This window comes from Ipomoea nil, unplaced genomic scaffold, assembly GCF_001879475.1.
Source record: "Ipomoea nil cultivar Tokyo-kokei standard unplaced genomic scaffold, Asagao_1.1 scaffold2759, whole genome shotgun sequence".
Taxonomy (NCBI): Eukaryota; Viridiplantae; Streptophyta; class Magnoliopsida; order Solanales; family Convolvulaceae; genus Ipomoea; species Ipomoea nil.
Window position 1 is genome coordinate 1,224,365 of NW_017619187.1, and position 22,428 is coordinate 1,246,792.

At 35.6% G+C, this 22,428-nt stretch overlaps 3 protein-coding genes across 4 annotated transcripts; 1 reads left to right on the forward strand and 2 right to left on the reverse strand.

The window, feature by feature from the left end:
- Window positions 1–7,906: 7,906 nt before the first annotated feature.
- LOC109156799 (heavy metal-associated isoprenylated plant protein 6-like) lies at window positions 7,907–9,145 on the reverse strand. Of its 2 annotated transcripts, none has more exons than XM_019304648.1 (3): window positions 9,011–9,145; window positions 8,797–8,878; window positions 7,907–8,265 (listed from the first exon to the last, which is right to left on the reverse strand). In XM_019304648.1, the coding sequence occupies exons 1-3, from the start codon at window positions 9,020–9,022 to the stop codon at window positions 8,072–8,074; spliced, it is 288 nt and encodes a 95-aa protein (XP_019160193.1). In that variant the 5' UTR covers window positions 9,023–9,145; the 3' UTR covers window positions 7,907–8,071. The 2 variants fall into 2 exon arrangements, with proteins under 2 accessions (XP_019160193.1, XP_019160192.1); XM_019304647.1 differs by having other exon boundaries at window positions 7,913–8,271.
- Window positions 9,146–11,843: 2,698 nt separating this feature from the next.
- On the forward strand, window positions 11,844–15,059 carry LOC109156797 (dihydrolipoyllysine-residue acetyltransferase component 4 of pyruvate dehydrogenase complex, chloroplastic). Its single transcript, XM_019304645.1, has 6 exons — window positions 11,844–12,923; window positions 13,293–13,484; window positions 13,615–13,702; window positions 13,791–13,861; window positions 13,962–14,045; window positions 14,726–15,059. The coding sequence occupies exons 1-6, from the start codon at window positions 12,039–12,041 to the stop codon at window positions 14,828–14,830; spliced, it is 1,425 nt and encodes a 474-aa protein (XP_019160190.1). The 5' UTR covers window positions 11,844–12,038; the 3' UTR covers window positions 14,831–15,059.
- A 406-nt stretch (window positions 15,060–15,465) lies between these two features.
- LOC109156798 (ubiquitin receptor RAD23c-like) lies at window positions 15,466–20,762 on the reverse strand. Its single transcript, XM_019304646.1, has 11 exons — window positions 20,456–20,762; window positions 18,777–18,938; window positions 18,629–18,679; window positions 18,174–18,307; window positions 17,251–17,425; window positions 16,973–17,128; window positions 16,837–16,908; window positions 16,652–16,699; window positions 16,453–16,562; window positions 16,291–16,369; window positions 15,466–15,918 (listed from the first exon to the last, which is right to left on the reverse strand). Exons 1-11 carry the CDS (start codon window positions 20,519–20,521, stop codon window positions 15,802–15,804), a joined length of 1,170 nt encoding a protein of 389 aa, XP_019160191.1. The 5' UTR covers window positions 20,522–20,762; the 3' UTR covers window positions 15,466–15,801.
- Window positions 20,763–22,428: the final 1,666 nt, after the last annotated feature.

The following is a 22,428-nucleotide window of genomic DNA, read 5'->3' on the forward strand; positions in this document are numbered from 1 at the left end:
TCAGCAAATGAAGTTGGTTGAGAAATAACAAGATGACAAAACATGGTTGTTAGATATAAACAAGACATTAAACTCTATTGAAATTTTATATATTTAGTACATGGGTATTTTAGTACTTTTGAATTATTTTTTTAAGCTATATAGAGGGAGATACCTAATTACATCAAACGCTTCCATTGAGACTCGAACCATCACCTCCCACATAGAGGAACAACATGGTACCATTGGACTACAAAACCCTTGATTTTAATGTTTTTTCTCTAATTATAATCTTATTTAGTTTTGATATTTCATTTGTAAAATGTTAAAAAAAATATGATTTTAACAAGGTCATGTAATAAGGAGAAAAGGGACTATTGGTGCCGCAACTAAAAAATAAAAAATAAAAAAAAAATTAGTTAGGAATATTATCAAAACTCTATTTTGCAGACGAGATGAAATATCAAAACTAACAAATGTTATAGATGAATAAACATATATATAGTAGACTAGGTAGTTAATTATAATTTGATGTGACTATGTATGTGTATTACAACTCCATCAATCTTAGATTCTAACCGGCTTGCTAGTATGGTGAGCAATGGGCATAATCTAGACGGATTTTCTCCGCCCTTTTCTTAATGCTCTCCATCTCCTTGGCAGCACCATTAACCATGATATAATGACTCAGTTTTTTGGCCCATCTCTTGAGGACCGGTCTGGCTCTGTGCTTCCATCGCTCAGAAAGGTATTCATCAATGGCATCTTCAGCATCGTATACAACTTCCTCAATCTTCTGCACCACGTCGTCTCTCACCACAGCGTTGTTGCCATTACACCTCAGATATGCCTTGAACAACCTCAGTTCGCTCACCAGATCTAACACCTCATCCTTGATCCCAACAATCAGGCTCGGGTTTTCTTCCACCCTTCGTGCTACTTTGCTTATCAGAAACTCCATAACTGCGTCCATGCCTTCTCGGTCTTCTAATGGGAGAATCAAATAAACACAAATTAAAACACCTTTCTTTCTTTCAGTCTTGGCTTACCTTTGAATGCGTAAGCACAATTAACGATGAATTGCATGTAAATCAAATTAATCAACTAAACAATGTTCATCATTATGAATTTTATGAATTTTTGATTCATATAAAAGATAGAACTTACTTATCCTGTATACCTTAATCACCTCCCTGAGACTGACTACAAAACTTTAATGATTCCTAGAGTTTTTTTCAGATATTTATAGATGTGGTGAGAAACCTTTTTTAAGAGAAATGGAAACTTCCTTTTAGGAAAAGAAAACTTTTTAGGAATGTGAAATCTCATTTTAAGAATAGAAATCTATTTAGGGATATAAAACATTTTTAGAAACCCATAACTTTTTCCATTATACATCTTTAATGTTAGGAAATAATTATTTCTAACAACCTCCTTGGCTTTTCAACTCTTTTGATATCTACAAATCTACAATCTACATCTACAAATCTACAATCTACATCTACATACAAATCTAATAACAACCAATAATGTTAGGCCCTTAATTGAAATAAAAAAATGTTTGTATAATTGTTTTCTTAAAATGAATGGTTCATATAATAAAGGGTAAATAAGAAAAAATCATTAAACAAATTTACACATCATAATTTTATCAATTTATGAAAACTTTTAAAGAAATTTGTAAGTTAATTTTTGCTATATCATTATAACAATATCTATTCTAACATATATTTTGAATTATTTATTATCATCCGCTATTAACAGCAATTGTAGCTATAGTTATTGACAAATTTTCTAAACAATTTGCCTTAACAACGAATGGAAATTAAAAAAAAAAAAATCAAATGATTTCATTATTGTGGGTAAAAAGTATGTTGCTCATATATATATATATATATATATATATATATATATATATATATATATATATATATATATATATATATATATAGGGGTGTGCTTAGGTGAAAACAAATGTCCAGGAAAGAACTGAGAATCAATTGCAACTGTCCACGTTTTCAAATTTAACGGATCAGATGTAATTTTTTAAAAAAAAGCGCGATGATATTTTTGTAAATGCGGTGAAAATTAAACGCAGCATCCAAATAAAGTTCCATATATGAACCCGGCCTACAACCATATAGATAGATGCCAATTCAACCTTTATTTTGGAAAAAAACAAAACAAAAACAAAAACAAAAAACAAAAAAAAAAACCAACAACAAAGAGTAATAAGATGCTCTAGAGAAACCATATATCTGAAGATGTTATTTGATACTCTTGCACCATTTTTTTTTTTAATTGTGAGAGATGTAAATCACGATAAATCAATGGCTCAGACATGATCAAATGCCCGTGCGCACAAAACATTTATTCAATTTGAACATAATTCATAATTTCATCACATCCATAATTTCATAACTATACATCCAGAATTACATAACTACACATCCATAATTTCATAACTATAAATCCAGAATTGCATAATTACACATCCATAACTTCATAACTATACATCCAGAATTGCATAACTACACATCCATAACTTCATAACTATAAATCCAGAATTGCATAACTACACATCCATAACTTCATAACTATAAATCCAGAATTGCATAACTACACATCCATAACTTCATAACTACACATCCAGAATTGCATAACTATACATCCAGAATTGCATAACTATACATCCAGAATGAATGAACTAAAAATCCATAATGAATGAACTAAAAATCCATAATGAATGAACTAAAAATTGAATAACATAATGTTGTTGCTGGAAATCGATTTTTTTTTTTTTTTAAGTAGGACGCGCGTTTTCTTATTAGGCAATTTTTTTTAAAGTAAAAATACAATTTTAGTCTATGAATTGTTCCTTGCTAGCGGTTTTATTCCCTAACATTCTACTGTTGCAAATATAAACCCTTAAATTTTTAAAAAAGTTACAGTTTTAACCTCTGGATCGGAGCAACAAAACTATTAAACTCTATTGAAATTTTACTTAGTACATATATATTTTAGTATTTTTAAATGTTTCTCCCTTAATTATAATCTTATTTAGTTTTGATATTCCATTTGTAAAATAAATTTAATTAAGTAATTAATCATTTAATAGATGTTCATTGGAGTTGGAGAATGAAGATATAGTTTTTTTTTTTTTTTTTTTTTTTTTTTTTTTTTTTTTTTTAGGGCGGGGTAGCGGGCCAACACAATAGCCCAGTTTCTTATTAGGCAATTTTTTTTTTTACAATGGATCCTGGTTTAATACATAGAATTTGACTTCATAAGATACATAATTCATGTTCATAATACATATACACATAAACACGATATAACGAACATGAATTCTGTATATTATGTTAAGTGTTTATGTGTCCTCAGCTATATAATTCTGTGCATTATGAACATGAATTCTATACTTTATGAAGTAAAATCCTGTATATTGAACAACGGTCCACAATATAAATTACATTTTTTTTAAAGATAAAAACACAATTTTAGTCCCTTAATTGTTCCTTGCTAACGATTTTATTCCCTAACATTCTATTGTTGCAATAAATCTCTAATGTTGTCAAATCTCTATTTTACAAATGGAGATAGAAATATTAAAACTAACAATGTTATATAGATCAATAAACATATATAGTCTAGACGCATTTTCTCGGCCCTTTTCTTAATCCTCTCGATCTCCTTGGCAGCACCATTAACCATGATATAATAACTGATTTTTTTCGCCCATCTCTTGAGGACCGGTCTGGCTCTGTGCTTCCTTTGCTCAACAATGTATTTATCAATGGCATCTTCAGCATCGTATACCAATTCCTGAATCTTCCACAACACGTCGTCTCTCACCACAGCGTTGCCATTATACCTCTCGTTCTGAGTGAGATATGCCTTGAACAACCTCAGTTCGCTCACCAGTTCTAACACCTCATCCTTGATCCCAACAATCAGGCTCGCGTGGTTTCCCACACGTTGTGCTACTTTGCTTATCATAAACTCCATGCCTTTGGGAGAATGAAATAAACACAAATTAAACAGCTTTCTTTCTCTCTTGCAGTTGACGCTATAACTTGAATGCGGAAGCACAATTAACAATGAATCATATGTAAATAAAATTAATCAACTAATTAAACAATATTCATGATCATAAACTTTTGATTAAATAGAAAATATAGAACTTACTTGATTCCATTATTGGAGATGTAATTTCTAAATTGAATAAATCAAGAATGTTTCACCTCCTCCCTGATCTGTATGCCTTAAGACGATATGGAGACTGACTAGAAAACTTTAATAATCCCTAGAATTTTTCAACGTATTTATAAATGTGATGAGAATCCTTTTTCTAGAGCTATGGAAAACTTCCTTAAATAAAAAACCCTTTAGGAATGTTTTCAAAAAAAAAAAAAAAAAAAAAAAAAAAAAAAAAAGCTTTTAGGAATGTAAAACCTTCTTTTAGGAATAAATTTTTTTTTAAGAATGTAAAACCTCCTTTAGGAAACACATAACCTTTTCCATTGGACTTTTTTAATGTTAAGAAATAAGTATTTCTAACAATCTTCTTGCATTTTCAACTCTTTTGATGTCATCTATATATACAACTAACCAGTAATAATAATGTTTCTTCCCATGTCTGGGTCTGGTAAATTAAAGCTACTTTAGTTAAATTACTTAGCTTTGACCGCCAATGTAATTCAAGTCTTTGATAATATATATTTTATTCCCATGTCACAAACAAATGAAACAATTTAGTATAGCCAAATGATCGTCAATAGCTGCCCATGAATTAAATATTGTTGGAAAAATTAGCTTAAAATGGCATATTAAGTGGCTATTTTGTGGTACAATTATCAGTGGGGTCCACTTCCGATTTGGGTCGGGTCAAAGTGGATTCGGATTCTTCGTAGTAAGACGAAGAGATTGATATATTGTACGCTCAAAACGGATAATGGGTGAATGAGATATTGATTCTCAAAGTAGACCCATTTAAGTTGGGAAATGAAGGGAAAATGTAGGACTTAGTCCCACATTGGTTTGGAAACAAGATTTGCCCCCCTTATATACATGAGCTCTTTTCAAGCTTGTAGAATTGTATAGCATAGAGGCTCTCTTGTGCGTCCGGCACCTGTGGGCACGAATGTCTTCCGAAAATGGGCTGGCCTTGCGGGCTAAGTTATGCCTAACTTCTGTTATAGTCACTTGGCTCGGCCAAAACCGAGAACACCACTCTCGTGCTCTCTGGAGCACGAGAGGTTGTGGTGCATGGCTCGGCCAAAACCGAAAACACCACTCTCGTGCTACAGAGAGCACGAGAGGTTGTGGTGCACCGGGAGCAAAACTCTCGTGCAACGGTGAACACGAGAGGTGTACTCTCGTATTGCACCATAGCACGAGAGGTGTACTCTCGTGGTGTACCACAGCACACTCTCGTGCACCCCAACGGTCTGAAACCCGAAAGTGCAGAAGATTAAACTCATCTGTTACGGAATTAATACTGTTTTAATTCCAATTTTTAAATTCTGAGTTTAATCCTACTTAGTGGTGACCGTTACAGGTGTTACACAATTGGTTTTAACACCAATTTAATGGCCATGTTGAATGCTATCACTCCAACATGCCTATATAAAGAGAGGTAGAGCAGTAGCATTTTACACACAGTGAGAAACAAGGGAATTCCAGTAACTTTTCATCTCAAAACTTCTGCTTCTCTCTCTTCTTTAGCCAATCTGTGTTCCAGCTTTGTTTTGTTTGCCGGGTTCCTTGTTTAGGTGCTTAAACAAGGAATCGTGGCACGTTTTATCCTGGGAAACCTAGGGTACAACGCTCCTAGCACTTGTGGGAGGTAGCAAATAAGGTTTTAAGGAAAAGAACTTCGTGTTCGAACTCGTGCTAAATCCCTACCCAAACACTCAACCTTTTCCTTCCCAATTTTTCTGTTTTCCCATATAATATTAATATTTCTGTAGGATTATTATTATTTTGGGATTTTCCACCATATTACCCAACAAATATATCATGTGTAGGTGTGTCTATATATATATATATATATATATATATATATATATATATATATATATATATATATATATATATATATATATATATATATATATATATATATATATATATATATATATATATATATATATATATATATATATATATATATATATATATATATATATATGCTGCGGTTTGAGTGAGACCACCATGATATATGAGATCATGAAATCTCATTACATCTATTAACACATTCTCATGGATGATTTAAATTGAAAGATTCCTTTAAACTAATTAAGGACATTTTGAAAACATAAGGATTAAAAAGTAATTCTAGTATTGAGTTTATTTTTGGTTAAGATTCAATTGAAATCTTGAGCATAATATTAGGTGGAATGTTAAAGGTAATAACTAGTAATAATTTGTATTGAGAGCTGAGAAAAAAATCAACGTGTCTAAAGTATGTAATGAGTTTATAGTTGATTATGTGCAACGGTGTGTGCGTCACTGTGTGTGTGTGTAGTATGGCGTGTGCATTTCTTATGAATGGATTTTTTTTGTGTGTGTAATTTGAAGAAAATAGTTTATATGTGTGCGCGTGAATTCATATATATGGTTTGCTTTTAAAGAAGAAGATTGTAAGAGTACTACGTGTTGTTTTTTTTTTGGTTTTTTTTTTTTTTTTATATTTGGACACCGGAGTTGAAATTACGGTGGTGTGTGCGAATATGTATTTCGGCGTGTGCAAAGCTTAGGGATGGGGGCATTGTTATTATTTTTTATTTTTTTTAAAAACGAACATTAATAATATGTGTTTGCGTGATTTTTTGTTTATGCTTTGTTGTTAAGAAAACGATTGTAAATGTACTATTCCTTGGTTGTCACCAGAGTGGTAATGTACGGTGGTGTGTGCGTATATGTGCAACATGGGGTGCGAGTTATTTAAAAGCGGTCTTGACATGACGGTGTTATTATAATTTTTTTTTATTCGTTGAATTTGGGTTTTGGGTAAAACTAATTGTTACTAAGTGTGACCATGAATGATCCACGTTTTTTGATATATATACTAAAACTTAATTTAAGAATGCAGAAGCAATGTAAAAAATTATTTTACGTTGGTGTGTGTGTGTGTGTGTGTGAGCTGGCGTGTGCAAATTTGCCTAGAGGGCAATTTGAAATTTTTGTTTATTTGTAGTGCAACCTAAATTGTTATTATGTGTGTGCGTGTAGGCAAATATATGGTTTGTTTTTAAAGAAGAAGATTGTAATAGTACTACGCGTTTGTTTTCTTGGACATCGGAGTTGTACTTACGGTGGTGTGTGCGAAAATGTGCCTTGGCGTGTGCAACGTTTAGGGACACCTGAGTTGTACTTAATGTTATCACCCTCAAGGTCTTGTTGTGTTGAATAACTCTTGTTGTTAGTTATACATCCTTGCTGCTTGATGATATAAGCATCTACTATACGTCATCTTTAGACTATACTGTGATAAAATCCTTCTTCATCTCCGGCCATGGAGACGGAGATAATTTCTTCGTCTCTGGCCAGAGACGAAGAAAGTTCCTTCGTCTCCGGCCAGAGACGAAGAAACTCTTTGTCTCCGGTCATGGAGACGAAGATAACTTTTCTTCGTCTCCAGCTAGAGACGTAGAAGGTTTTTTCGTCCCCGAGACGATATCTTCTTCTTTTTTTTTTTTAATAATTATTTTAAATGTTTTCAAAAAAAAAAATATTTTAAATAATAATAATTTTTTAAATATATTTTAAATTAGGGGTGACCTGTTAACCATTTGAAAAACTTACAAATTGGACTAACTGAATGAAATTGGTTAGTTCAGGGACCCAATTGTAACTTTTTAAAGTTCGGTTGCCTAATTGCATTTTTTGGTACAGTTCGATGACCTATTTGACCCTTATTCCTTTTAAATTAGACAATCACCCAAGTAAAGTCTAGACTTCACACTAATTAATTAGTACAAGAATAAATAAATAAACTACATAGAATGAAAAAAAAATATAAAAAAATAAATAAAATGAAATGCTATAACCAACCAATCACCATTGATATGTATATAAGAAAAGCTATTTACGCAGGCTGAGCGATGGCTTGCATTTGCTGGGCTTCTTCTTCTTCTTCTTCTTCCTGGTTATTGAATAGCTGAACATCAATTATCTCTACTCTACGCTTCATTTTCTTCCTTATCTTTATTGCTACTTCTGCTGGATCGAATCTGCCACACACGCATACTCTGCACTCTTGCCTCTCTATCATATGCGTCTCTATTTCTTCAAAAAAATGTAAAAAAAAAAATAAAAAAATAAAATAATAATAATAATAATAATAATAATAATAATAATAATAATAAAGAAATAAAACTTATTAAACATACTTTTAGTTGCATATCAAAACCAAATGCCAAATACTGTGAACCACCTCTTAGGCTAGAACCTATGAATTAAATTGATTTAAACTATTGAGATTAGGGATTAGACAGTTGAGATTTACTTATGCATTCGCTAAAATTAAAGAACAAATCCACACTCTAAAGGCAAAAAATAAATAAGAAAGGACAATTTGATCGGTCAACAGGCTCCTCAACAAGTTTAACAAACCTGTTGAGTAGTACCGTTGGATCAATGGTCTATTTAACCAGTCTATTGAACCCGTTGATGGGTTCAGCAGACCCCTTGAGACTTGAGTAATACCATTAGACTAACGGGTCTGTTCAAAAAGTTACAAAACAAAAATATTATTACCCCATGCATGCAACGTTAATGCTCCATGGTATGAGCAAATTAAAGGGTACCTACCCTTGATTTTGAGCAGGACTCGTCTCATTTTCTTGCAACAAGCTGGACAGTCCAGATTAATCCTCATCTCCATGCAACATACCTGTTATTATCGTGAAACCAGTAAAAAACAAAAAATGATTGATTAGCCCAAATTTAGGTTAGTTATAGATCAGAAGGATGAAGGAACTAATCTCATTAAGAAGTGGAAACCATGAAATCATAGTATCGTTACCTGACTAGGCATTAATTCGGAGGATTGAGAAGAACCCAGATTAACGACAGGGTGATTGATTTGATTCACAATAATATAAAGGAAGTAGATGGAAATGGGAAGGTTTTATAGTTAGGATTTTGTTGAAAATAATGGTCACAGAATTGAAAGACATTAAGATATGGCTGTGTCTCAATAAGGAATCTGAATGTGTTAAGGTAAAGAAACGGCCTCGGATTGGCAACCTTAACTTCTCTTGCCTGGCTTTCTATAATAATGGACCAAGAAACACACAACTAACCCCAACATGCCAAGACAATATTCCTGCAAATCTGCAATAACCAGGTTATTCTTTTCTTGCAAATATCATTTTAGATGATTGGTAAGCTAGCTATATATACTTCTTTTTTTAACAATAGATCTAATTAAATTCGAATTTTATCTATATCATCCCCACCATATGTACCAAAAATTATACAAATTTTGAATCCACAATCACCTAGCTAGATATTATTTCTATTAAGTGTACTTAAAAGATTTTGATGATGTTTATTTATATGTTTAACAAATTTGTATCCTAACAAGTTGTCCTAGGTAAATTGTTATACCATGGACCAGGCTTCATATTGCTGTGAATCCTAATACAAAAATTTTGTATCTTCAGTTAACACATTATGTACCTACAGTTAACATTTTATGTACATGTAAACTAATATGATAGTTGCATGTACAGAACTATCAACTGCAGTACAGAATGTGTCAACTATAGATACAGAATTTGACTTGATAATTGCTGACACATAATATTTTTGAAAATCATGTTTGTGTTCGTTTGCTAAGCGTTCATTAGTGTTCGTTTGTTAAGCATTCATTAATGTTCGTTAACGTTTGCGAACATATTCGTAAACACGTCCATGAACCCTTAATAACCAAACACATGTACATGTTGATGATCATAATTTGTTCATGAACAAGAAGAAATCTATGTTCACAAAATATAACCAAACAAACAACACAACTATAACTGTTTGTTCGTGAACATTATTAAATGAACACTAAACGAGCTTGTTCATGAATATTATTAAATGAACACAAACGAGCTTATTCACGAGCTCTTAGCAAGCGTGTCTACAACTGTTCAGACTCTGTTCGTTTATGAACTAAGCTCTAAATTAAAGGTAAACGAACACTTACGAACCTGAACATCACGAGTAGTTACCGAAAGCTCTGTTCGCTAACACCCCTGATTGAGATCACGTTCATCACCCCATAGGTTCTTTCTCCACTCTTCAAGTAATAGTCACATTTGCCTAAAATTTTGCGGGAGGATGATTAACTGATTTTTGGGGGCTTCATTGCGTCAAAATGAATTGTTGATGGGTGTAATTGCACCTTTAAAAAATTTATAGGGCTAATTGACTTTTCAATTAAAATTCGATGGCCTATTTGACCATTTCCCCTTATGGGCTGTTTGGTTCACGGAATAGGTCTGAAATGGCTTCCCAGTAATAGACTTATTCCTCTGTTTGGTAACCATTTGTATTCCCAGGAACAATGTTCCTGTTCCCTCTACAGGGGAATTAGCTATTAGCCTATTACTGCCCCACCCCCACCCCCGGTATTAACCTATTACTGAGTTCTCAAAAATAGGTCTTTTATTATATTTTCTTTTTTACCCTTGACCACTCCCAGGCCGCCATGGATGTTCTCCGTTTCGCCAATACACAATCTCCCAATCTTCGTTGCAATCCCCTGCCCACGCTAGAGACTACTCCGGAACCATCTTTACCAGACGGAGCCTCCGAACGCAACGCAGGTTGGGAAGTCGCGACACCCACAACCGTAACAGCCAGTGAACTACCGGCAGCCGGAGCTAGGGTTCCGACTAGGGGCTGTCGAATTGAACCCAAACCGGTAAAAACTACAGCCACAGACGAGCCAATGCCATCACCGGCGGTCGCTGTTGGTCCTCCGCCTCTGTACGCTAGGAAGACGCCGGTTGCGCAGCAACGTCCGAAAGATTCACCGGCGGTCGATTATTGATCAAACCATCTGCGATGGATCGCGGTGAAGAGGCGACCCCAGCCATGCTATCCGTTCCACAATCGCCTTCTTGAATTGTCGGAAGAGGGACCAACGACGAATTCTGGGAATTTTCGTGAATCTTCCAAAGCTCTCAATTGTTGATTTTCGTGAATTATGGGAATTAAGCTCTCAATTATAATTATAATAATAATAATATTCTTATTATTTTGTATAAGGGTATTTATGTCTTTTAAATATATATTCTGTTTCTATTTCTTTAACCAACCAAACGTTGGAATACAATTCCTAAAGTTTATTCTTCCAGCGAACCAAACAATATAATACAATTCATGTTCTATTCCTTACATATTTCATTTCTTATGGAATAACATTCATATTCCATCCAAATTCATTCCGTGAACCAAACGTGTTGTTATTGTTATAATAATAAATCATAATTAATGACATTTTTTAATAATTAAACTTATAGTAGCTAGTATAATAATGAAGCGTGGTTCATGATGCAATGTGAATTATGGTTCATGATATAATTTGTTTTTATGCTTATAAACTTATTTTAAATTAGTTTACAAGTTGAGTTGTGTTAAAGAAAGAAAAAATTCATTTTACGAGACTAGTTCAATTTGACTGGCCACCCTAAAACCTTGCTCGAGCACTAGTGCTTGGTCCAATATCTCATTAAAAACTTGAATGGTCATTGAAAAACCTTAGATCAATAATAGGTAATGAAACTCCTGACTGGCAATTTACTTCTTTCCGCATAAAGTCATAAACAATGAAAACTAATGTATCACCCAAAAAAAAAAAAAGTTTTCATGAGTTAGCCCAACGAACTTTATTTTTGTTAACATTTCCACAACTGGCGGATTGCTCAAACTGAGTCTCCCTCGTCTTCTCCGCCCCCATTTTCCCTCTTCACTCTCCATATACCAATTTCTCATTGCTCACCAATACTGCAATTAACACTCACCGGAGCTTCGCATTCCCTTCCCACAACTCTCCCATGGCGTCGCTCCTTCAATCCCAGTCTCCAGCTCTCTCATTCTCTTCCTCCGTCTCCTCTGCTCAGCCCCTCCGGCGCCTCAGTTCCGCGGCGTTTCCTACCAGAATGCGGCGGCGCAGCCTCCCTGCTATTCAATCGAAGATCCGCGAGATCTTCATGCCGGCGCTTAGCTCCACCATGACCGAGGGCAAGATCGTTTCGTGGGTGAAGTCCGAGGGCGATGTGCTCTCCAAAGGCGAGTCGGTTGTGGTGGTTGAGTCGGACAAAGCGGATATGGATGTGGAGACCTTTTATGATGGCATTTTGGCAGTTATTGTTGTTAACGACGGCGAGACAGCTCCGGTCGGGGCTCCGATCGGGCTTTTAGCCGAGACTGAGGACGAAATCGCTGAGGCCAAAGCTAAAGCCCTATCCGTTGGTTCTGGCTCATCAGCTCCGCCTAGTACTGAGGCTTCCACTGATTCTCCCCCTCCCAAAGTTGAAGCTGCAGCTCCACCTCCGCCGCCTGCGGCGGCTCCGGAGGGGCCGAGGAGGATAGTTGCAACACCGTATGCGAAGAAGATTGCAAAACAACACAGAATTGACATCAATAAAGTGGCAGGGACTGGGCCCTTCGGGAGAATCACGGCGGAGGATGTAGAGAAAGCTGCCGGAATTACACCTAAGAAGAGCACCGCTGCGCCTCTTCAGGCTGCCGCTCCTGCTGCTCCGTCCCCTGCTAAAACTTCCCCATCAAGCTATCCTGAGATTCCAGGCTCGACAGTCGTCCCTTTCACAGCAATGCAGGCTGCGGTTTCCAAGAACATGTTAGATAGCCTCTCTGTACCCACTTTTCGTGTTGGGTATCCCATTTCTACTGATGCCCTTGATGCTCTCTATGCGAAGGTACATTGCTTCAAATTACTGGTTTTCAGAGTTCTTTTAGTTCTTTGATTTTATTTCTTGAAATCTATGCTTTCTTTGGTCCATTTTATGTGTTTGATTCGGTTCGGTTAGCTAGGCTTGAATTAAGGTATTTTAATTTAATTTTTCATAATATTGAGTTTAGTATTAGTATACAAAATTTATATATTTAGAAACTAAAGAAAATAAACAAAGAAGGAAGAGTTTGTTTGACCAATGAATCGTAAATAGGACAGGTAAAATGGGATAGAGTAAGTGTATTTATTAAGTTCAATAGGAGTGCAATATGGTTCATGTTTATCAGAATTAGATATTGAGATTTGAGATCATGTGGAATTGAATGAATATCAGGTTAAGTCCAAGGGAGTCACTATGACCGCATTGTTAGCCAAAGCTGCAGCGATGGCATTGGCTCAACATCCGGTTGTGAATGCAACTTGCAAGGACGGGAAGTGTTTTACTTACAATAGCAGCATAAATATTGCTGTTGCAGTGTCTATTAATGGCGGATTGATAACCCCTGTACTTGAGGATGCTGACAAGGTACGCGATTTTCTTTCAATTCAAAAGCAGAAACTTTAATCGATTTACATTGGCTGGATCGTGTATAATTCACCTGAGAAAGCTGTTCAATTTATTGTTAATTCTTATGAAGTGTCTTGTGATGGTGTAGTTGGACCTGTATTTGTTGTCTCAAAAGTGGAAGGAACTGGTAGAGAAGGCTCGGGCTAAAAAACTTCAACCACACGAGTATAGTACAGGTACCTGCTGCGATTCATTTGATCGGCAACTTACTATTTTATCTGCTAATACATGACCGACTGGATATTATTATTGTTTTTAATTCAGGGACTTTCACATTATCAAACCTGGGAATGTTTGGTGTGGATAGATTTGATGCTATTCTTCCTCCAGGCCAGGTATTAGAACAATATCCAGCAATGTTTTGGTTTGTGGTCATGAAAGTTATTATGCCCGTACAAACTAGCAGCTAATTTTAAACAACTTAATGGTGTTCAGGGAGCTATTATGGCTGTTGGAGCATCAAAACCTACTGTTGTTACTGATGCTGACGGATTCTTTAGCGTCAAAAACAGGATGCTGGTATGTGTCTACTATCTGTCTATCTGTATTATCATCAATTACTCTTTACCTTCTTTGATAACTTTTACTGCCACTTCTGGTTCTAATACGTGGGTTTGAAGTGTGGAAGTGAGCCTGTAAATTAGCGCTAAGTACTTAAACTAGACCAACTAATATTGGGTGGATGAGAGTAAGCCTATAGTATGATAAAGGTTACCTTTCCCTAGGTTACAGACTTGCCCCTGCCAATCCATTCCAACGGTTTCCATTCGTATGGAAAAACCAATTTGGCCAGCACTTTGCCCCCTAATTGGGCCGGCCCGGTGCGAACAGGGATTAGTCTGAGTATGGTACGGGCTTAAAGGTGTCTCCTACAGTTAGGGTCCCGGCCTGACAAAAAAAAAATTAGAGGTGTCAAAGTGGGCTGAAGATAGCAGGTCAGCCTCGAACCGCCCCACGATGGGGTGGGAGTCGTGGGACTCGATTGAATTAAAATTAAAGTAAAGAGAAATTACAGCTGTAATGCAAAGAAGTCAAGAACTAGAAAACTTTGACATACTTTGTTAGGAAAACATGATTTAAACACCTTGTTTCAATCCAATTTATTTTACTTTTGTATGCAAATATGCCTTAAGATTTCATTATGTCATGGCTACTTTCTTTAAGTTACTCTGAACTGAAATGCCAAAAAAAAATTATAGGTAAATGTCACAGCTGATCACCGAATCATCTACGGTGCTGACTTGGCTGCCTTCCTTCAAACGTTTTCAAAGATTGTCGAGAACCCTGACAGTTTGACAATGTAGATGGTGAGTATAGAGACTGATCAAGTATCTTTTTACTGCCATGCCAACCAGACTATTTGGGCTTAGAAAAGAAAGATTGATTGAAAGATAATGGTTCTTCATTTCTAGCAATATTTTGCTACAATGTATCCTGTGTACTTTTTCATTATTTTTTTTTCTTTTGCTTTTTTCCTTTGGGTGCAAGGAGAGACATTTACAGAGTTTTGTCAAAGTTTTTGAAGGAAGGCAATAAATATTTATGATTTGGCCACAAATCTTGAGAATCTTGTAATTCTCTACAAACAGACTTTAACAATACCAAGTAATGATATTTAATGTCTAAAATACAACATTCATCGTAAATATGTCGACCATGAAGTGTTTGTTTGGCCACAAATGCATCTAAGATGTAGTTAAACCATCTAAAGCTTTGAACTATTTTCCCATGATGTAGTTCCATCTTCTGTTCTAAGCTTTGGCCTACATTGTTCGTTAGCGGCCTAAATTTATTGGCAATATAACTACTTCGTGAATGTTATCACATAATACTATTAGGCTATCAGCATACTAATGACCTTTTTATTGTTTTCTTTTTCAATATCCAAAAGCAAGAGAGAGAGAGAGAGAGAGAGAAATAACTTGTAAATAATAGGTTATAAAACGATAAAAATGTTGAAAGTGCATATAAAAGCAATCTGTGCAAACTCCGGAGTCCAACATTAAAGTCGAGTTTCGAGTAGAAATATCCCTACAAACTAAAAACGCTTATATAGTTCCAACCATATCAATGCGCTAGACTGCAAGTCGTCAAATTAAACACAGGGGGTGGGGCTGAGAGATTAAAACTCTAAACAAAGACAACATAGTTACATTCTTTTTCTTCAAATGTCCCTCTTATCTAGCACTTGACACGATGTGAATGGCGGCTATTATGCATGCATGCTGTGCCCACAGACGAAATTGGTCCGACTCAACATTTCTATTTTCCCACATCAATCCTCAAACTCGTGCATGTGATCTAAGAGGTAGTTAGCTGCTAGCTCCTCGTTTTTGTTGCATGCAAAGAATACCTCTAACACCAGTGCTCGATCAAATCCCATTGCTTCAAGCTGCAAAAGTGCGTAAATAAGTACACACAATAATTTCACTTCATGAGGCTTATTGAAGTGGTTGGTGCCTAGAGGACTGAGGAGGAGGCTCTAAAAACCAATGTTGAAAAAATCGCTAGGCGCCCTCAACGCGCCTGGGGACCACCTAGGGCGCCTAGGAGGCCGACCGCCTAGCCCCTAGGCGCCGATGCGATTTTTGCAACACTGCTAAAAACTATCAGCAGCATAAAATAACAATCCAAATGAAGGTTTAACACAGCTAGGTGTGAAGTACCATCCATACACCCCCGACGAAAGGAAAACGAAAACCATCAAAAGAATCTCCAGAGGAAATCAAAGAAAGCATAATCAAGGCTAAGCGCAACCACTTACACGTTCTATTGCTTCACGCTCCTCGGGAGTTACTTGTACAGCTTGAGGCATTGACGCAGCAAGCTGCCCCAATATGTTGCTAAAATCAAGAGAAGAACAATTAGTCTGTAGACAGAGAGTGAGTTCATCAAATATAAAAGCTAATATAATAGTCAAAAGTACCCTTCTCCTCCTTCAACTGGCTCATTGATAAGACGAAGAAAATCAGCTTGGTGCTCCTGTATGAGCCTCATCAAATGAGGATTTTGCTTCCCCAGCTCCTGAAGCATGGGCTGCCAAACATAACACAAATTACACGTATATATATTTAGCCTCATGAATAAACTAGTTAATAGATGAATTCTGTAAGAGAAAGCCATGCCTGCAAGATTTGTGGATTGGCCTGAACCATTGCTCGTAAGGCCTGGAACTGAGAACAAAATAGTAGTAAAAAAGCATTAGCTAGCTAATGTTTTCCTTTATTCCTAGCATGAGGAAGGAATGATAGGTGACAAGCACGGAGAGCATGAGAAATAGGAAAAGTAGAATAAGAGTAACAGATTATACTTGCTGACTATTGCGTAAAAATTCTAAGGTGTTGGCTCCACCAGCGTTGGAGGAAGGAATGTTGGGAAGACCCTGCAAAAAGAAAAGGTTAGAAGCCACTATACAGAGGATAGACATAAAAGCATCTTCAATATACCTGGGGGAATAAATCTAAAGGATTTGCATTCGGTGCACTAGACGGAACAGGTGCCGGTTGTGCAGCTTGCTGAGGCTGAGCTGCCTGGTTAGGAGGCTGCAGAACAGGAGGGGGGTTTCCTTCGGCCGGAGGAACTTCAGCCGACTCAGGGATGCCCTGAAAAGAATATTGCAGTAATCCAATTAAACTGTAATGTTGTAGGCTCTAATATGTGCATATAGAAACAAGAGGGCAGAAATATTCACATGCAAAAATCAAAACAGGGTGAGGAGACTTACAGAATACAGGTATTCAACAGCTCTCTCTGGATTGTTATAAGCAGCACGAAGGGCTCGAACAACAGTTTCCCTATCCCAGGTTCCCCCACCCATGTCAAGAATCTGCTGGATTGCTCCCTCAAGGTTGTTCCCAGCAACCAAGTTGGAAGCTGCCTGACCATACACATCTCCTGACCTGCATATTGAATGCATCAGACAATTCATTCACAAGTTTGATATATATACCACTGTTGCAAAAATCAGTCTAGGCGGCGCCTAGGCCCCGCCTAGGCGCTAGGGGCCCTAGACCGTGGCGATTTCCCCCCTAGGCGCCCGTCTAGGTGACCGGCCGCCTAGGCATCTGCCTAGCGCCTAACTCGGTCGACTTGGCCGCCAAGCGTCTAACTTAGCCGAGTTAACTTGTCCATTTCGGTCGAGTTAACTCGATCAGCTTGGCCTTGCTAATTTTATTATTATTATTATTATTATTATTATTATTATTATATATATATATATATATATATATATATATATATATATATATATATATATATATAGATATATATAATATGACATATATACACCCGTAGACTAGTTTGATACTTTGAATCTTTGGATGATTGAAGTATTTGAGTATTTTTAATTTTTAATATTGTTTTGATGTTATGACTTATGAATTATCATTATTTCATTTATTTGGATGTGTTATTTGATTTAATGTTGAAAACAGCCTCATTTTTTTTTTTTTTTTGAATGCGAAAACAGCCTCATTAAAATTGTCAAACTGCAAGTCTGCCACTGTTTTTTTGACACCCGCCTAGATTCCGCCTAGGTGCTAGGCGCGGTCGAGCTGCCCGACTAGCGCCTAGCGCATACTGCAACCATGATATATACATATAGATGAAATAAAAACCGATATCCAGCACATGAAGATTGAGATTTACCCAGCAGTTGGTGCCGGAGTGGGAGCTGGGGCAGCAACCGGAACTGGAGCTGAGGCGGGAACTGGAGCTGGAGCTGAGGCAGGAACTGGAGCTGGAGCTGTTGATGCAGAAGTTGAGCTAGCAGGTGCAATTGTCTGCAGTGTCAACAAAGGTGATAAAGTTGTCACACTAAGTAGAAGCATTGTTACTTGTTAGCAAGTCATAATAAGATCTTTTATCTTATTGATCACAACAAAATAAAATAGGATAAAACAACAAAAGAAGAAAAGAAAAGTAGAAGCTACTGTGCCCTAAGGGGGAGAAAATTAACCACCGATAAAATCACAATGCCCCTTAAGCGCTTTATTGTAAAAGAATTAGACTTCAGTCGAAGCAAGTAGCAAAATACTGTTACTACTCACAGCTAGCACAGAGAAAATGGAGATGTAAAAAAAAGAGAACATAGTGTTCCAAACCTTAGTGGTAGCTGTACTCGATGCTGAGCCTTCTCCAGATGAGCTCTTAGTCTTAAAATACCACAGACAAAATAAATAAATAAGCACATAAAAGAATAAGAAAAGAATGGGTTTACAGTTTAACATTAATAACAGAACTCAAAATTACCTTTGCCATCATCACCACAACAAAGTTATTTTCAGCAACTTTATTCTCTTCCAATGTGGTGCCATCTTTAAGAACTTTTCCCTGGTGGATAAGCATCAGCTGTGAAGCAGGATAAACATTCGATCCCTGAACAGTTTCTATGCTCTTCTTGACATCAGCAACCTAAAAAGCCAAATTTTGCTTAGAAATAACATTTAACATCATGATTCAGGCAAGACCAGCAGTATGAAATATCCCCCCACTTGAGAGATTCCACAAAGGGGTATAACCCTCTGCCTACAGAGAGTTCCCAGTGCATTCATCAGAGAAAACCCGCAGAGACTGAGATGAAGTGAGAAGAAAATGTCAAAAAAAAAAAAAAAACTAGATGAAAAAGACATGAACAGTGAACTGCATTGCAGAAGAAGAAAAGTGGCAGAAGATGGATGAAGAAAAAAGAAGATAGTGTACAAGGTAATCTTATGTTAGCTCTAATTTTTCAGTGATGATCCGTTGACTTCGCCTTTTTATAGAAAGGCGTTACCTTTACCAACTATTTTGCTTCACTAGCTTTGGTCCACTTTAGTGCATATCTGCCGAAGCGAAGACTTGTCGCTGGCAATCACTTCATCGCTTTAGCGATGAAGCAATTGTTTTGGGCAAGTGTGCCTCAACCACCAGTCCACCACTGTCATTGTGAATAATCTAGCCATAATGCCTAAATCACATCATCATAATTACTGACTCTTCATACCTTTCCCTCATTTAGACCGCAACTACATTTACTCAAGTTTTCCTCTCACAAGTCAAAATCCTTTAACATCAACTGTCTATCAATAGCTTTTATACCTGTGCATTTCCTTATTTAACTATGATTATACAGATTCCACATACTAGTCACTACCTTTGACACCTACCTAAATAGCTTTAGTTTCCCTAGCTAGTGGTAGTATCAGTGAAGAACACAAATTATCAACCGTATCATGTAAAGTGTTAATAAGTCATGCATAACGAGTCTGATAAGATGAGTTTAATGAAGGCCTTATATAAGCGTGGTTAGGTTAATTAGACACTGAGCAAGCAAAAACTGTGAAAGAAAGATAAGTATGACATGATAAAAGTTAAAAGTCAAACTTCAGGAGAGATCCTGATCCATAAACCATATGCAATGTACAGATTCCAATGCCAACATGAATGCCAAACTTAAGTGTAAATATCTTTAATATCCTAAATCAAAAATTGATAAACCACAGCTTTCTCTCAGTTTAGAAGCAGTGGAACACAAAAATTAAGAAAAAAGGAAAAACTTCACAAAACAATCAAAAAACTATAAAAGCCCCAATCTCAGTCCATGAACTTCAAATTCACTTGTCCCACTAAAAAACCAACATTAAACAAGCTAATTCCATGAATTAGCCATACATTAAATCCATAAAGAATCCAAATATCCTAAAAACGCTATAATTCAACGAAACTGATCCGAATTCCTATACCAACACACCCATTACTTATTTACTTCAGTCTAATCATCCACAAAAACCCTAACTCTCAAGCAATTCAACTAAGAACAATCAAAAACCAAAAGAATTCAACTCCAGAACCTATCAACCACATAAACACAACTGCACATACACACACATATATATCATCAGAAAATTTTAAAAAATAAAATAAAATAAAATGTGACAAAATTAGATTACCGTATCTTCAGGTTTCACTTCGATTTCAAAGTGAGTACCCTTTAGAGTCTTCACGAAAATTTTCATATTTTCTCTCTATATTTTTCTTTATTTCCGAAAACTTGGATCACCGTTTCGATCGAAGGGAGACGAAGAAACCCGAGAGTACAAGCAAGGATTACAACTGTGAACCTAAAGTCTATTTGATCGGGCAATTCGCAGTTGTGTTGAAAAGAAGTGCCACGCGCATGCAGGGTGCGTGACGAGTAGGGAAAGTAAAAGTGTAGTATGAGGAGCGCGTGAAGTAAAAACAGAGAAAGAGAGTAGTTGGGAGGTAGGTTGGGATGGTATAAGAAGGAAAGGATTGTAGTCTGCCGAGCAAGATAGATATAATGCCTAAAGTTATCCGCAAGTATGCAATATTTTCTCACATTCAAAATTAATTATAGAAATAAGCATCAAATTGGTCAAATTAGGTCACTGAACACTTCAAACATATGTAATTTCACTTGATAGCAGGTTACCATCAATTTTAACAGATTACATGCTTACGTAGCAGATGAATTGACATTTTAAATAATTTTTAGATAATTTTTAATAAATTTTAATAATAATTAAAAAAAAAAAAAAACAACAACAACAACGGGGTGGCCACCGTCGTTTTACTTTTTTTTTAAAAAAAAAATTAATTATTATAATAATTTATTTAAAATTATTAAAAATGCCAACTCAACTGCCACGTAAGCAGGTAACCTGTTATTCGGTGAAATTGTATACATTTAGAGTGTTCAATGGCATAATTGCACATTTTTGGAGTGTTTAGTGACCTAATTGCACTGTTTTTTCGTTCAGTGACCTAATTGCAATTTCATGTTACGTTCAGTGGCCAATTTGAACCTTATTCCTTAATTATATAGTCAGAATCTCATCCAAGTTAATTAAGTTTTTAGTTACGTTGTTACAAGTTTAACTCTTAACTAACAGTGATTACGGTACGATTTGAACCGAATCAAATACTGTAACAACCAAACTAGAAGACGATTCTGGTTCTGATTTATTAGAATTGAGAATTGGAACCTCCGATTCTGGCTCGAAATCAGTCAATTCAGATTACAAATCATAAAAAATATAAAATAAAAATAAAAATATTTGTTAAATTTTGACTATTTAAAAATAGAAAAAAAAAATATATATATATATATATATATATATATATATATATATATATATATATATTTTAGTTTAAACCCCTAATACTGGTCTATCATTTTTTAAAATCGTGAACGGGGTCGTTCAGAATCAGAACCGAACCGCGATCATGTCTACTCCTAACAAAAGTGGTGTATTACTACGTTTTTAATTTATCACTATTTTTCTATATATTATATATATTTTAATTCACTTTTAAAATGTATATAATAATAATAATAATAATAATAATAATAATAATAATAATAATAATCTTCTATTATAATAAAGCAGAATCACAAATTTGGCGCTAATTGCAGCCAGCACGTGAGTGTTCATTCACAAGCAAACAACTGATTATTATTACTAATTAATATGGAGTAATTAATAATTTGGGAATCCACACAGTCATAACATTTATTTATCATATCTTAGATCAATTTTCAAAAAAATAAAAATATTTGTACATTTAGTGGAGAATATCCACAGTCACAATTTATGCCTCTTCAATCTCCAATGGAATTAATAATGAACAATTATAAAATATAGTATAAATGGTGGTATAGTCAGACATTGTACTCCACAAACAACGAAAGGCTTCAAAAATAACCATCCGAAAACAGCTGTAAAATTGCCCTCTCAATACCTCAATATCTCCTAGCCTCTCAGGTTAGCCATCTCCAGTCTCCGCACCATGAGAACAATCATAGGCATTATAACAGAAAGTGTGATAACTTCTGTTTTTTTACCTTCTCTGTACTGAGTTACCATGTACAAATATTGTTATGGTTAGCAATCTCTCTGTT